General features: G+C 47.0%; 1 protein-coding gene across 4 annotated transcripts in view; it reads left to right on the forward strand.

Annotated features, from left to right (window-relative positions):
• Window positions 1-11,953: 11,953 nt before the first annotated feature.
• TENM4 (teneurin transmembrane protein 4) overlaps window positions 11,954-12,779 on the forward strand; it is a gene marked incomplete at both ends in the record, with an annotated part of 389,090 nt that continues 388,264 nt past the window's right edge. For 2 of the 4 annotated variants that reach the window (XM_080708705.1, XM_080708706.1), the window contains one exon: window positions 11,960-12,242. In XM_080708705.1, the coding sequence (XP_080564831.1) occupies window positions 12,023-12,242 (220 nt within the window). Of the gene's footprint in view, window positions 12,243-12,779 lie in introns of all 4 variants that reach the window. The other 2 variants (XM_080708704.1, XM_080708703.1) reach the window with 2 other exon arrangements.

Raw genomic sequence — 12,779 nt, forward strand, 5'->3', positions numbered from 1 at the left:
GACTTTTTATCCTTATAGATGGAGAAATTGAGAAAGAGCCCTGAAGGTACTTTCCCCAAAATACCTCATGTGCCCTAAAAGCCTAGGAGAGTTCCAGGTGGGGATGGCAGGACTGTTAGAGTGAGCGGTCTTCCACACCACTGTTGTGTAGGGTCCAGTCTTTATAAGGTAAGGGAGGGCCTGATTCATTCATAATAACTAAGGAGAAAATGTAAGGAGAGTGTGATAAAAATAGAAAGTTCCTTCCTCTAGGACTATTGTGTGCCTGCCCCACCAGGAATGCTGGAGCCTGTCAGCAGCCCCTATGGGCTTTGAGCCCACACCTCTGGACAGCACTTCTGAGCCCAACCAAGTTCCATCCTTTGAGTTCAACAGCAAAAGTCAGGCTAATCAAGTCATGACAGCCTTTCCTTTCTGAACAGACACCACAGGGGGCCACCAGCCAAGTGTCTAGACACACACACACACACACACACACACGTCTCTGTGTGCACGCACACCCACATGTGCCACTCGGACAGAAACAGCAGCCCAGCCAATTCCTGCTGTCCTCCCAGCAGTGACTTGTTGGATAGACCAATTCTGACTTCTTGATTTTCATCTTTTCTGCCTCTGTGATAGTGTCAGGTATGCCCTGGGCATAGAGGGCACATGCCCCGACCTGGACCTGTATTAGACAAGAAGCTATTGTGCACATAAAGTAACTTTGCATTCCATGTAACAACCCGAGGAGGTACAGGATTCTCATTCCCTTTTCACAGATAAGAAAAGTAAAGATCAAGATCAGAAGTGCTCGTTGCAATCACATGATACTGAGGGAAACAAAAGGGTGTCTACACGTGTGTCTTCCCAAATCCCACACATCTTCCAAGTATCCAGTGCTGTCTGCCTTCTAAAGAGGGAAAGTTCCCTTCAATGCCACTGTTGGCCATTCTCTGTGCTAAATTCTTTGTGTGGGTTGTATTATTTACACCTCTGCTAGCTTTTCCTAAGATGGTGCAGCAATTATCAGTTTTACAAATAAGGACAGATGAGGAAACTGAGACTCTGGTGGCTTGGTGACGTGTCTATGGCCCCACCGCTGGCTCAGAGCAGAACTGGGATTGGAACCTGAGGCAGCTGACTTCAGAGCTGCTGCTTGTCACCACTGAACTTTACTACCTCTAAGGGAGGGCTGTAAGGAAGTTCTGAAGTATGGGTGGGTCTGGGGAGGACATCTCCTGGCATCCAGGTTCTGATGTGGAATCTTGTTAATGTCAGGAGAAGCCATCTTGGTAGTCCTTCCCGTACCAGTATTGGGAAGAGGTTTCAAAATGTATTAATGTACCAGTATTGGGGAAGATTTCCAATTTAAAAAATATATCTTTGGTAGTGAAGAAAGCCAGGAGCTGTGGGGAGAGGGCAGCAGATTTCTCCATGGATAATTAGCAAAAGAATAGAAGCAGCCTAGGGTCTTTTTACATTTCTAAAGAGAGGCAGAGTTCCTCAAGGATAGGAGGAAATCCCAGACTCCAGAGAAGCAGTTTAACACATTTTGCAGTGTAACAAAAGGGGTCTGTGCCTGAGACAGGGCTCCCCACCCCCACTTTAGAGGGGGCAGATCTGGCTGGGTTGGAGACAGAGCAGGATACCTGGGTTAGAGATAGGGCAGGATATCTACATATCAAAGGACCTGCCACAGACTTGGTCAGGAAAAGAACACTCAGCATGCAGGGATTTTTGGAATTCACTCTAACTAACCCCCATCCCCGTGCCATTTTTGAATGGCATGGGGCTTTAACTGTCTTCTGTATTTCTATCTTTTTAATAAACTTCCTTAAATCTTTAGCAAAAGTCCAGGCTAATGTGTATTTATCCTTAGCTCAGGATAAGAACCCACGGTTTTTCTGTTTGGGGGTTTTTGTGTTTTGAGGGAAATTGTGTCCGGAGCTCTAACAGGGGTCCTCAGGAGCAATTTCCCCCAAACCGTATCATCCCAAACCGTAACACTTCCCTTATCAGCAGGATGTCTCCTGAGCTGGGGGTGTAAAAAGCAGAAAGGATTTCTCTAAACGCTCCCAAAGCTGCCCAGACTCAGATCCTAGGCCTAGTTGAGAAGACCAGCTCCTTCCTATAGCTGCGGAGTTTACACAAGAACTTCCTTCTGGCTAAGGAATCCTTTGTGATGAGTCTCACCATTTCCTTAAACTGATGCCTGCTCTCCTTGGAGGGGCCAGTTTCCCCTGGGGCTCCCTCCTCCTCACCACACAGAGTGGAGGCCTCCCAGGAGCCCCAGGTAATTATAGGCTCAGACTTGGCCGCAGTAGGGGGTGTGCGATTAATCAGCCTCTCTCTCACTGCCTCTGATTATCTCTTATTGTGGGCCTAGAATAAGCCCATAGAAAGTCGAGAAAAAGAAAACTTTTTACAGAGTTGACACTCAATCTGGGTTTCGGCCTTGACCCTTAAAGGGGGTTTCCAGGAAGAAAAAAAGAGGGCCCTTGTCCGTGGCGCTGAAATGAAGAAGACACAGGCAATTTCCCAAGATGTCATTTATAAAGAAACTCTGAGTCCTAGCAGATGGCCCTCTTAGCCTGAGCCCCAATGGGTCTGGCTTCTGAGGAAGTTAATGGGGTTGAGTTGTCTCCAGAGAAGGTGGTGTTGGGTGCAGGACAAAGGGGTGTGTAGAGGACATCAGTTCAAACTAAAGTTCCCAGTGACTTCTGGTTATCATGCTGGGAATATCTTTCTTTGTTGTACCATGGATGGTTCCTGCTTGGCCTGGCAGCCTCAGCTCAAGGGTCACCTTGTGTAGGCAACAGAAGCCTGGCATTAGCATCACCTTCTCTTCCCTCAGAGTGTCAGCTGCTGTTTTGTGCTGAAATCACCTATAGACATGTTTGGCCTTTGACTGCTCCCTGGACTCCTTGAGGATCAAGACCACATCAGATCCAACCCCCTGCTGCACACTTATCCCAGACTCATACAACACCTGGTGAGATGGGAGAAAGTGAGGTAGGGTAGACAAACTGGGAGAAAAAACACTTCTCAAAAGTGAGGGCTCAAAAAATCATACAGGAACTCTGGCAAGAAGACCCAAGGACACAGACTGGCTCCCTTTTCAGTCTGGAAGGGCTGTAGCTGGGGCAAAGGCATTAAACTTATTTGCTGAGACGAGACCCCCCAAGGAACAGAGCTTAAAGGAGGCAGATTTCAGTTTCATTTCGGGAGGCACAGGCTAGCAGGCAGAGGTGTCCCCAGAGGTCGTGAAGTCTCCAAGCATCCAGATGAGCAAGAATCAGCTGACCTTCAATGCTGCCTGCAATCCAAACATATTTTCTGACTCTAAGATGCCACAACTTGTAAAAGCACTCATTGGCTGGTGAGTGGCTTTGAGAGGAAGAAGGGTCAGAGCAGGAACCTGGAAAGCACAGAATCAATCGTGAAAGCTCCTGTGGACCGAGGGCTTACTGTGTCCCAAGTCCTGTGCATGCACGGCCCTCTGTGGGGCTGGGCACCATTAGCGGGAACTCTCTTGGCTCAGTATCAGAGCCTTCTGCCCTTTGAAATCCGGCCTCTGACAAGCTTCCAACAGAAGGGCAAGATGGCTCCTGTCGGCAGCGGTACCATCTGTCACCTGCCTGCCAGCCGCTGATTAGGGATGTCCCTGCAGCCAGGCTGGGCAGGCAGCCACACTCCCAGGAAAGCCCTCTCTGTGGCCCGGTGTGCTCTCCTTAGCAGGATCCATGGAGAAGCAGCCATGAAAGCCCTTCTCGAGAGCCTGGGTCAGGTGCCAAGTTGGGTCATCAGAAGAACTAATACTATCACAAAACAAAGAGAAAGAACAAGTAGAACATTTCAGCAAATCAGAGTCAGGATGACTATGTAGGAAGTAGGATAGATGATAAATTTGAACCTTGCCGGGCGTGGTGGCGCTGCATGTAATCCCCACGCTTGGGAGGTGGAGACAGGAGGATCGCGCAGGTTCGAAGCCAGCTTCACTGGTTTAAGAGACCCTGTTTCCAAATTTTAAAAAAAAGTATAAAAATAGGTCTGGGAGTGAAGCCCAGAAGTAGAAGGGTTTCCAGGAACCTCAGTACCACACACAAAAAAGTTTGAACCTGGGGTGGGGTGGACCCAGGTGTAAATCCTAGTTCTGACACTTTCTCGTGCAGCCCTCTAGGGGAGGTGCTTGATCCGTGTAAATCCTTTCTCCATCTAGAAAATGGGGATGGTTAGGGAATGGCGAGGAAGAAATGAAGAAATACACATAAAGACTCTTGGCAACCATTATCATCACCACGGCCTCCCTGTCTAAAGGCAAGAGGTTCCCGAACTGACCAGACTGGAGAAATGTGCTCTAAGTGCTGTAACAACACAGGCTTGGGAGCCAGAGCCCTGGGGTTTCAGTCCTGCACTATTGTGTAAACTTGAGCATCGCTTTGCCACTCTGAGTCTCAGATTCCAAAATCATGAAGTGGGGATAACGGGGTGACGATGCCACCTTCTCTGGTTTGCACATAGCCCAACATGAAACTGATCATGAGACTAGAGCCTGCCATCCGCACCCCAGCTCTAAACAAAGGACTTAACACGAACAAACTTTCAAGAACCAAGTAAAATTTATGGTTTTATACACACCTAGATACTATCCAGGACTTAGATTTTGTGGAACACATTTTCGCTCTGAAATATTTATGGGCCCTTTTTGACACACAAAGAACTAAAAATATCAACCCGTGCTTATGTTAAGCAAAACTTATAAAACTTTAGTCCAGCAGGAATTCAGTCAATTTCCTGGCTCATTTCTGGCTGTTTCTGAGGTTGCAGGGTAACTAGGGTGATAACAGCCCCCATTTCCCTGTGGGTTGTGGCTGGGCAGAGGTTTCTTGGCAGCGCTGTACCTGCCTGTGGAAGTCTCCTTGCAAATGGTCCAGGCCCTGCCGCTTCGTGTGTATTGATGGAGCCCAGGAGAAGAGCTCAGGTTTGCTTTGTCAGTTTATCCCTTAACACCAAAGGATTTGTTTCTCATCTTTTCTTTTTCAGAAGTCCTATACCCTGGTCATTCTTCCAGACCAGTTCTAGGACCTCAAGTCATTAAGGCTACTGAAAACCAGTGGCAGGGGGCATGCTCCCTCCAGGGCCTCTCCAGTAGGCTCTCTCTCTACCATGTGCACTTTGCATTTTGTTGTTCTTTGGTATTATGGAAATGTCTTTATGTCTTCTACCAGGCTGCTCACTCCTCACTCCTCCAGCTGCATCTCCAATCCCTTTCCCTCCCTGAAGTCTGAACTCTAGGAGTTAGCAGCCTTTGGTCTGTTCCAGGTTCATTCATCCACACTGTCCCCCAGAACACCATGTTTCAGGCTGGTAATACACTAGTTATTCTAAGTAAGCAATGGAAGAGAAAATGCAAAGATCAGGTTCCACCCTTGCAGCACAGTTGTGTGAAGTTCTTGTTTTAGTATAAAATTTGTAGGTATATGTGTGTCCTGCATTGTGACATAAGTATATTTTCACTATAGGTCAGAAAGATGATTTGGGAGCCATGTATCTAGTCCTCCTCATACCTCAAAACCATCTGGCCTGGCTCACTTTACATCTGGCATTCTTGAGTCTCCATTTAGATGTCATTGTCTCTCATGAAGGTCCCTGATCTCTTGCCTTGGGCCCCTTGCATCTCTTCTTGTTTGACTTGCCCACTGAATCGAGGTTCCAAGGAGTCAGAAATGCATGTCTTATCCTCTGATGCCTAGAAATAGGCTGGAAGCAGTGGGGCAGGAACACAGAGCTGCGGAGGGGGAGAAGGAGCGTATGGAGGCCAGAATCTCCAGTGATATCTCATTGTATTTTCTGAAGCACTTAGGACAAAATAAATAAATAAAAATAAAAAAGGGACTTGGCAATTATTAACCAAGTGAATTAGCCTAAGGGACTAGGTGTTCAATACTTTTCTTGAGGTTTAAACATTTTTTGCTGGTTCATATCTAGACCCAGACACTTGGGAGCAATGCAATCCAGAGCAAATCACTTAATCTCCTTGAGCTTGCTATCTCATTGGTAAAATAAGAGTAAGTATGAGAAACCATAAAGTAAGAGAATAATACCTTGTTTGCACAATTGTGCAGGGACTAGAAATAATATGCACCCAGAAATAATATGTACCCAGCACAGGAGGGAGGTGTTAACAGTAGCTATTTCATTGTTATTGGGTCTTTTCCTATCCAAAATGAATTTCTCATTACCATCACCATCAGGTGTCTTCCAGGCCTTCCCACATTCATGCACCTGTTCAAATATTCTGGATCTATCTAAGCCCAGCTCCACACAAAGGAAAAAAAAAACCCAAACAACACAGAAACACCAAAGTATGAATTTTAGAGTCAGAGAATCCCGGCTTTAGGGTCCAACTGTGTCCTTTACTGGCTGTGCTAACTTGATCAGCCACCTCTATCACTTAACCTGGTCTCAACAATGAAAACTTACTTAGATTCTTGTGGTTATGTGGGGGAAAGAATGGACTTTTGTACTCAATGTCTACTTGTTCCTTCCCCCCTCTTGACCCTGGCCCACTTTGTCTCCCTATTGACAGACAAAAACTGATGCCCATGTCAGAGCATAAGGAAGAACTTATAAGCCTGCAGTTCAAACTCTATCAAAGCACTTGAACTCTATGGCTGTCACCCAGGGGGACAGTAGCTGTAACTACAAAGCTCATGTTTTGCTCATCTCTGGAGCTGCCTGCCATGCAGCACAAGACTGGTCTGTCACTGTTTGTGGAAGTGAACTGTACTCTGAAGCCACCTTTGTGGTTGGAGCAGGGGCTTGGGAAGCTGCCCCTTAGGAAGAGGATGGCAGGCTGAGTCCGTGCCAGGTTCTTCCATATCTCCCAGGTGAGGCCAGTGTTAGCATTCTCTCACTGGGGTCAGATGCTCTGTCTTCACACTTCAGCTGGAGCTGAAGTAGGAGCCTCCATGTTTAGCCCAAAGCCTGCAATGACTGAGCTTCTAGTTCTTTCTTTAGTGACTTGCGCATATTTATTAGTGACTTGAGCATCCCAGAATATCCTTATCTGCCTAGTTTAGTCTATGTTTAAAGTAGTTGCATAATTTGTTGGTCAAAAATAACAAAGCGAGATAATGACATTGATAGTAATATTTTCCCAAATCCTTATACCTATGTAAAACATTTTAGTTGGCAAAGCATCTAATAAACCCAGTCTCTTTGGGAGAGGGACTTGCCCAGTGCCACAGAGCAGGTGCCTGGAGCTCATTCTATCACCAGCACAGTGGAGGGCACGGGAAGGCAGGTTCATAGTTGGACACTCCCAGCTCTTGACTCTTTTTTGTGATTTCAGGCCAAATATTTAAGTGAGCATGAGGAACTGTGTCAGCGGAGCCCAATACGAGGAGAAGACCTAGAGGGAAAGGGTGTGGACAGAGGCTGCCAGAGTAGAGAGAGAGTGGGGAAGACATACTCAAACCTCTCCTCTTCTGCTCTCTTGCCCACATCTCCTTCTGCTGCCTCCCTTAGGTGAACCAAACAAGCAAGGAACACAGAGGCTCAGAAATATGAAGGAGTACAGGGGGTCCGGGAAATAGAAAACAGCTCCATGCAACTGAAATGGAGGGTGTACCTCAGGGAGGCAAGTTGGGGTGCCAAGCTGTTCTGCAGCAGTGGGCGGAGCAGAAGGAGAGTGAGGAAGGGTCTTGGGAGGCCTGGAATGTTATGCTCGTGGGTCTTAGGGGCTGCAGGGAACCCAGAAATTTGGCATTGTCTTAGTCCATTTTCCATTGCTAAAGAATACCACAAATTGAGTAATGTAAAAAGGAAAAGAATATATGTTTCAGTTCTAGAATCTGAGAAGTCCAATAGCAAGGTCCCAGCATCTAGTGAGTGAATTCTTGTTGAGTCTTCACAGGGCAGAGGGTATCCCAGGGCAAGATAAAGAGCCAGCATGCTTGGGTTGGTCTTTCTCTCCTTCCTTTCTCTCTCTCTCTCTCTCTCTCTCTCTCTCTCTCTCTCTCTCTCTCTCTCTCTCTCATCCTATCATCCAGGCCCCACCACCCTGACCTCATCTAACCCTAACTACTTCCCAGAGTCCCAGTTCTGAATACCACCAACCTATATACTTGAGGGTCAAATTTCCAACACACAAGCTCTTAGGTGACACATTCAAATCATAGCTGCGAGTATAAAAAGAATGAGCATGTTTAAGCATGGCTGTGGATGGGGGCCATGGGCCTAAGGAGGGCACCCTTTCCCAGCATTCCTCCCAGCATTCCTACAGGTCGCCTTCCCGAAGCCCCTTGCTCCAAGGGAAACTTCTCCCCCTGCCACTCTCTCGCCCAACCTCTACTTTCTCTCTATTCAGTGACAATTTGAATATGATGCATGGTTGACCTCCTGCTTGTTCAAGAAGAAAGTAAATATTTACTGAGGCACTATATTAAGACTAAGATGTGCCCCCCAAATGAGACATGTTCTCTTCCTTTGCCCTTTGAGAGGGAAGCTGTGTATTCTTTATAACTTGTGGATACTGAGCCTTTGTCTTAGAGCCCATGTCTTCAGACAACAGGCACATACTGATGAAGAGAAGTAGCCATCCACCACTGTAATAGCCCACAGTGGTTCTCAGGCTGACTAGCATGCAGCTCTGTGGGGATGCGCCATTTTGTGCCTTTTAAATAGAAAATGTAGCCAGGCGTGGTGGCGCACGCTTGTAATCCCTGCACTTGGGAGGCGGAGACAGGAGGATCGCGCTGGTTCAGAGCCAGCCTCGCTGGCTTAAGAGACCCTGTTTCCAAATAAAAAAATATATAAATAAAACAGGTCTGGGAGTGTAGCCCGGAGGAAGAAGGGCTTCCAGGAACCCCAGTACCACCAAAAAAATAAATAGAAAATGTAGCTGGGTATGGTGGTGGTGCATACCTGTTACCCCAGTACTTGAGAGGCTGAGACAAGAGAATCAGAGATGCAGGCCCAGCCTCAGCATTGTACCAAGGCCCTCATAAACTCACTGAGGCCCTGTTTCAAAACAAAACAAAACAAAAAATAAGGTTGACTGGGAATATGCTCAGAGGTAGCACACCTCTGGTTCTACCCCTAATAATACTATAATAAAAAAAGAAAAGAAAAAGAATCTTTTTTTCTGATGATAATAGTTACTATAAAATTGAGCACTCATTTTATGCCAGGGGTCTTGATGCATTTGATCCTCAGAAAACCCCGAGAGATACTGAAGCAGAGAGAGGTTAAATAACTTGCCACATCTGGTCAGTCAGTGGGGGGCACATCCTTCTAGCCCAGGCTGGCTTACAGATTTAAAAACAACACATCTGAGCAGTGCCTCTAATTCAGTCTTAGATGTATTTAATGCATGTTATCCTAAAGTGAACTACCAATATTTTATGTTACGTAGGAAGGAAGGAAGTAGCCACCAATTTTTTTCATGCATTCACTCAGTAGACATTCTGTGAGCACTGTGGATGTCAGGCCTGCCCTTGAGAAACTTTAGTCAAGGGGAGAGACAGGCAGGCATGCAAGTTGGCCATCTAGTTGGCTGCATGTTCAGAGATGGAACTGCAGGCCCAAAGGCAGAAGCCACAGAATGAATGGTCAGAGGAATGCAAGGGGCTCAGTGAGCTGTAATGAGATGGTCCAGATGGAGGAGAAGAACACTCATCTTGGCCAAGAAATTGGAATTCGTCTTCACAGTTCATCAGGGCTGCTAGAGGTTCATAAGCAGGTTGGTGGCAATGCATCTGGACAAGCTACAAGGATGATACTGTCTAGTGGTTACATCCCTGTACCAAATTTAACTCCCTAGGTCACAATTCGGGCTCTATCAGGCAGGATAGAGCATGATATCTATCACACAGTTTCCCATTTGTAATTTGTAGAAAAACATAATAGCCATGTCACAGAATTGGCATGAAGAATCAAATATAATAGTTAAAAGTAAGCACCCAATAAATATCAGCTACTAATAAAAGTAACTAATAAAAATAGCTAATAAAAAATATTAGCTATTGTTGTTAATGCTGTTATTATTGTCAAGAGTTATTTGAGGCTAGTATTAATAATAGCTAACATTTATTGAGAGCTTATTATGATCACCAGCATTATTGTCACACAGGGGATGGAAGGGTCAGAGGGCACAGAGACAGTTTCCAGAAATCTTCATCCAGATTAGACCAGAACAGCACTTTGGGTCAAAAGCCAATATTGACTATTGGGTCATGATATCTATTTAGAGAGTTATAGTCAACTTTTCAAGAAAATGAAAGAGAATGGAACAGGAAATATCAGAGTGCACTGCTCATCATGCTGTCACTTTTATGAATCTTATTTCTATCTTATACACACATACACATCCATCAGTGTGGGTAGTGAGTCACTGGTAAGGTATTCTTCTAATTATGGATTGCAGTCAAGAAAATTTAAAGACTCTGGTATAGAGGCATTGTCACTTGTCTCCCCTGTGGACCTGCCTCTCAGACAACTCTGAAGACCACTGTCTGGCCAGCCTGGGTCAGGAGGTAGAGCATCAACACAGCAGAACTCAGGGCCCCAGTTATATGACTTGATTTCTGTGTGTCAAGTTCAGCCCCTTGACAAAATTCCAGGGATACCTTGAGAATTGGTAACACCACCAAAAAAAAAAAAGTCATTCATCCATCTTAATTGGTTCTGGGTACAACTATAGTCTAATAATGCCAGATTTGCCACTAAATTACCTTTTGGCCCCAGGAAGGAGACTATATGGCCCTAAGGTTTTATCTTTATCATGCAGATAGATATGATTGTCTTATATATACTTCATGATTATAATAAAGCACTAACAAAATCACAAATGTTTGCATGCTTTGAAAAACATGTGAAGAACTACATAGGAAGAAGCCTGTAGACACTCAGAATAGTGATAAATCTCAAAGGAGGGATTTTTGTTTGTGCGACCCAGAGCTAACAGAAGACATATTGAAGGAGAACAAGGGTGTCTTTCTAGGGCAAAACAGGCCAGGTGGGGAGGAGTAGCCAGGGCGATGAGGAACCAACACTGTCAGACACCACATCCACTCCACATGCATGGGGCAGGAGGCCTGTGCTCTCAGGGGCCACTGGTGGCATTGTTGAGACCCACGGGTCTGGGGGCAACTCACTTGAGGGACTCATTTATACAGAAAAAACAGAAGGCTGGGGGTCTTGGAGGCAACCAAACGTAATGGGAAAAACTCAGGCTTTCGGGCCGACAGACCTGAGTTCTGATCCTCACTTTGTCTGCTTGCCACCTACGTGACCTAGAAGACAGTTCTGAACCTCAGTTTTCTCAACCGTCAGATGAGCATTGGTGAGCTCGTTGTTTAAATGTTTAACTAGGTGCCTACAGGACCATCCCTGGCTCTAGGTGCTGTAGAAGAGGAGTAAAACAGATGAGGCGTGGGCCTCAGGGAGCTTACCTACTAGTAGAGGAGAGAGTAATAGCATCTGGGGACATGTGACGATTTATTGTGATAATATAGGGAAAGTGCTTCCTCCCCCTCCCAGTGCCTGCATATGATCATTCATCTCATAGATCTGTAAAGACCCTTCAAGAGTTCCAGGTCAGCACTGACCCAGCCGGGATCGGATGGGAACTGCCGGGGTACAGTTCCTATCTAGGGGCATTACCAAATGCTAGCGCCCTTTGATCTGCTGTAGCCCCCCTGGTAGCCAACACTGGAGGAGGGGCTCTGGGGCATCGTCACAGTAGACAGGCTAAGTAGCAGAAACAGACAGGATTCATAATGAGAGGCCCAGGGTGCCAGTGCCCTCTGCCACTGACTGCCTGGTTGGGGCACAGTGGCTCCCTCCCCTCTCCAGCCTGAAGCTCTTTACCTGCATCTCCACAAGGGCGAATGGAGGTCCAGGACCTCCCCACCTTGCCTTTGTCCCTGAAGGCCAGAGCTCATGCTCTTTCTTTGCTTCCCCAGCTCCAGACCACTCAGCCCTGAGTGCGGCGAGGACCCAGTTTGTGGATGTGGAGGAGCGCGGGCCAGAGAGCATGGATGTGAAGGAGAGAAAGCCCTACCGCTCGCTGACCCGGCGCCGCGACACCGAGCGCCGCTACACCAGCTCGTCCGCAGACAGCGAGGAGGGCAAGGCCCCACAAAAGTCCTATAGCTCCAGCGAGACCCTGAAGGCCTATGACCAGGACGCCCGCATGGCCTATGGCCGCGTCAAGGACATGGTGCCTCAGGAGGCCGAGGAGTTCTGCCGCACAGGTGAGGGCGGGGCCGGACAGGTGTGTGCCCGGGTGCCTGAGCAGAATGCAAGGGGGCCTCTGGGTCAAACCAAGTCTCTGCTGTTCTGGCCCGTGGGCCCTGTCGTTTGTTCTTAATTCATGATGTTCTTGCTCAGCCGAGTGAGGCACTAGTACTGGGGTCCACCATCAGACTCTCCTCTGGGCCTTAGAGCATGCGCAGGCTCCCTGCTGCAGCACCGTGAGGACCCAGTGACAGGATGATTAAGTGGAAAGCGTGACGACACCAAGCGCTGAATACACATTAGTTCTTAGTCTTGATATTTATTTACTCAACATATGTTATCTCAGCCCCTTCTTTGTGTTGAGCCCTGTGTGACCTAAAAAGGAAGCCATTCCTGAGATGGCTGTACCCTAAAACTTGGTAATTTGGAAAATAACCTGGTGCCTGACTCCCCCTCCCTCACATCCTACATCCTGTTGTCACCAAAGTCATTCATCCAATCTTAGAAGCCTTTCAAATCCATCCCTGGGCCACCTCCCAGGCCTGGCTATTATC

Source organism: Muscardinus avellanarius (assembly GCF_963383645.1).
Source record: "Muscardinus avellanarius genome assembly, chromosome: 1".
NCBI classification, from domain to species: domain Eukaryota; kingdom Metazoa; phylum Chordata; class Mammalia; order Rodentia; family Gliridae; genus Muscardinus; species Muscardinus avellanarius.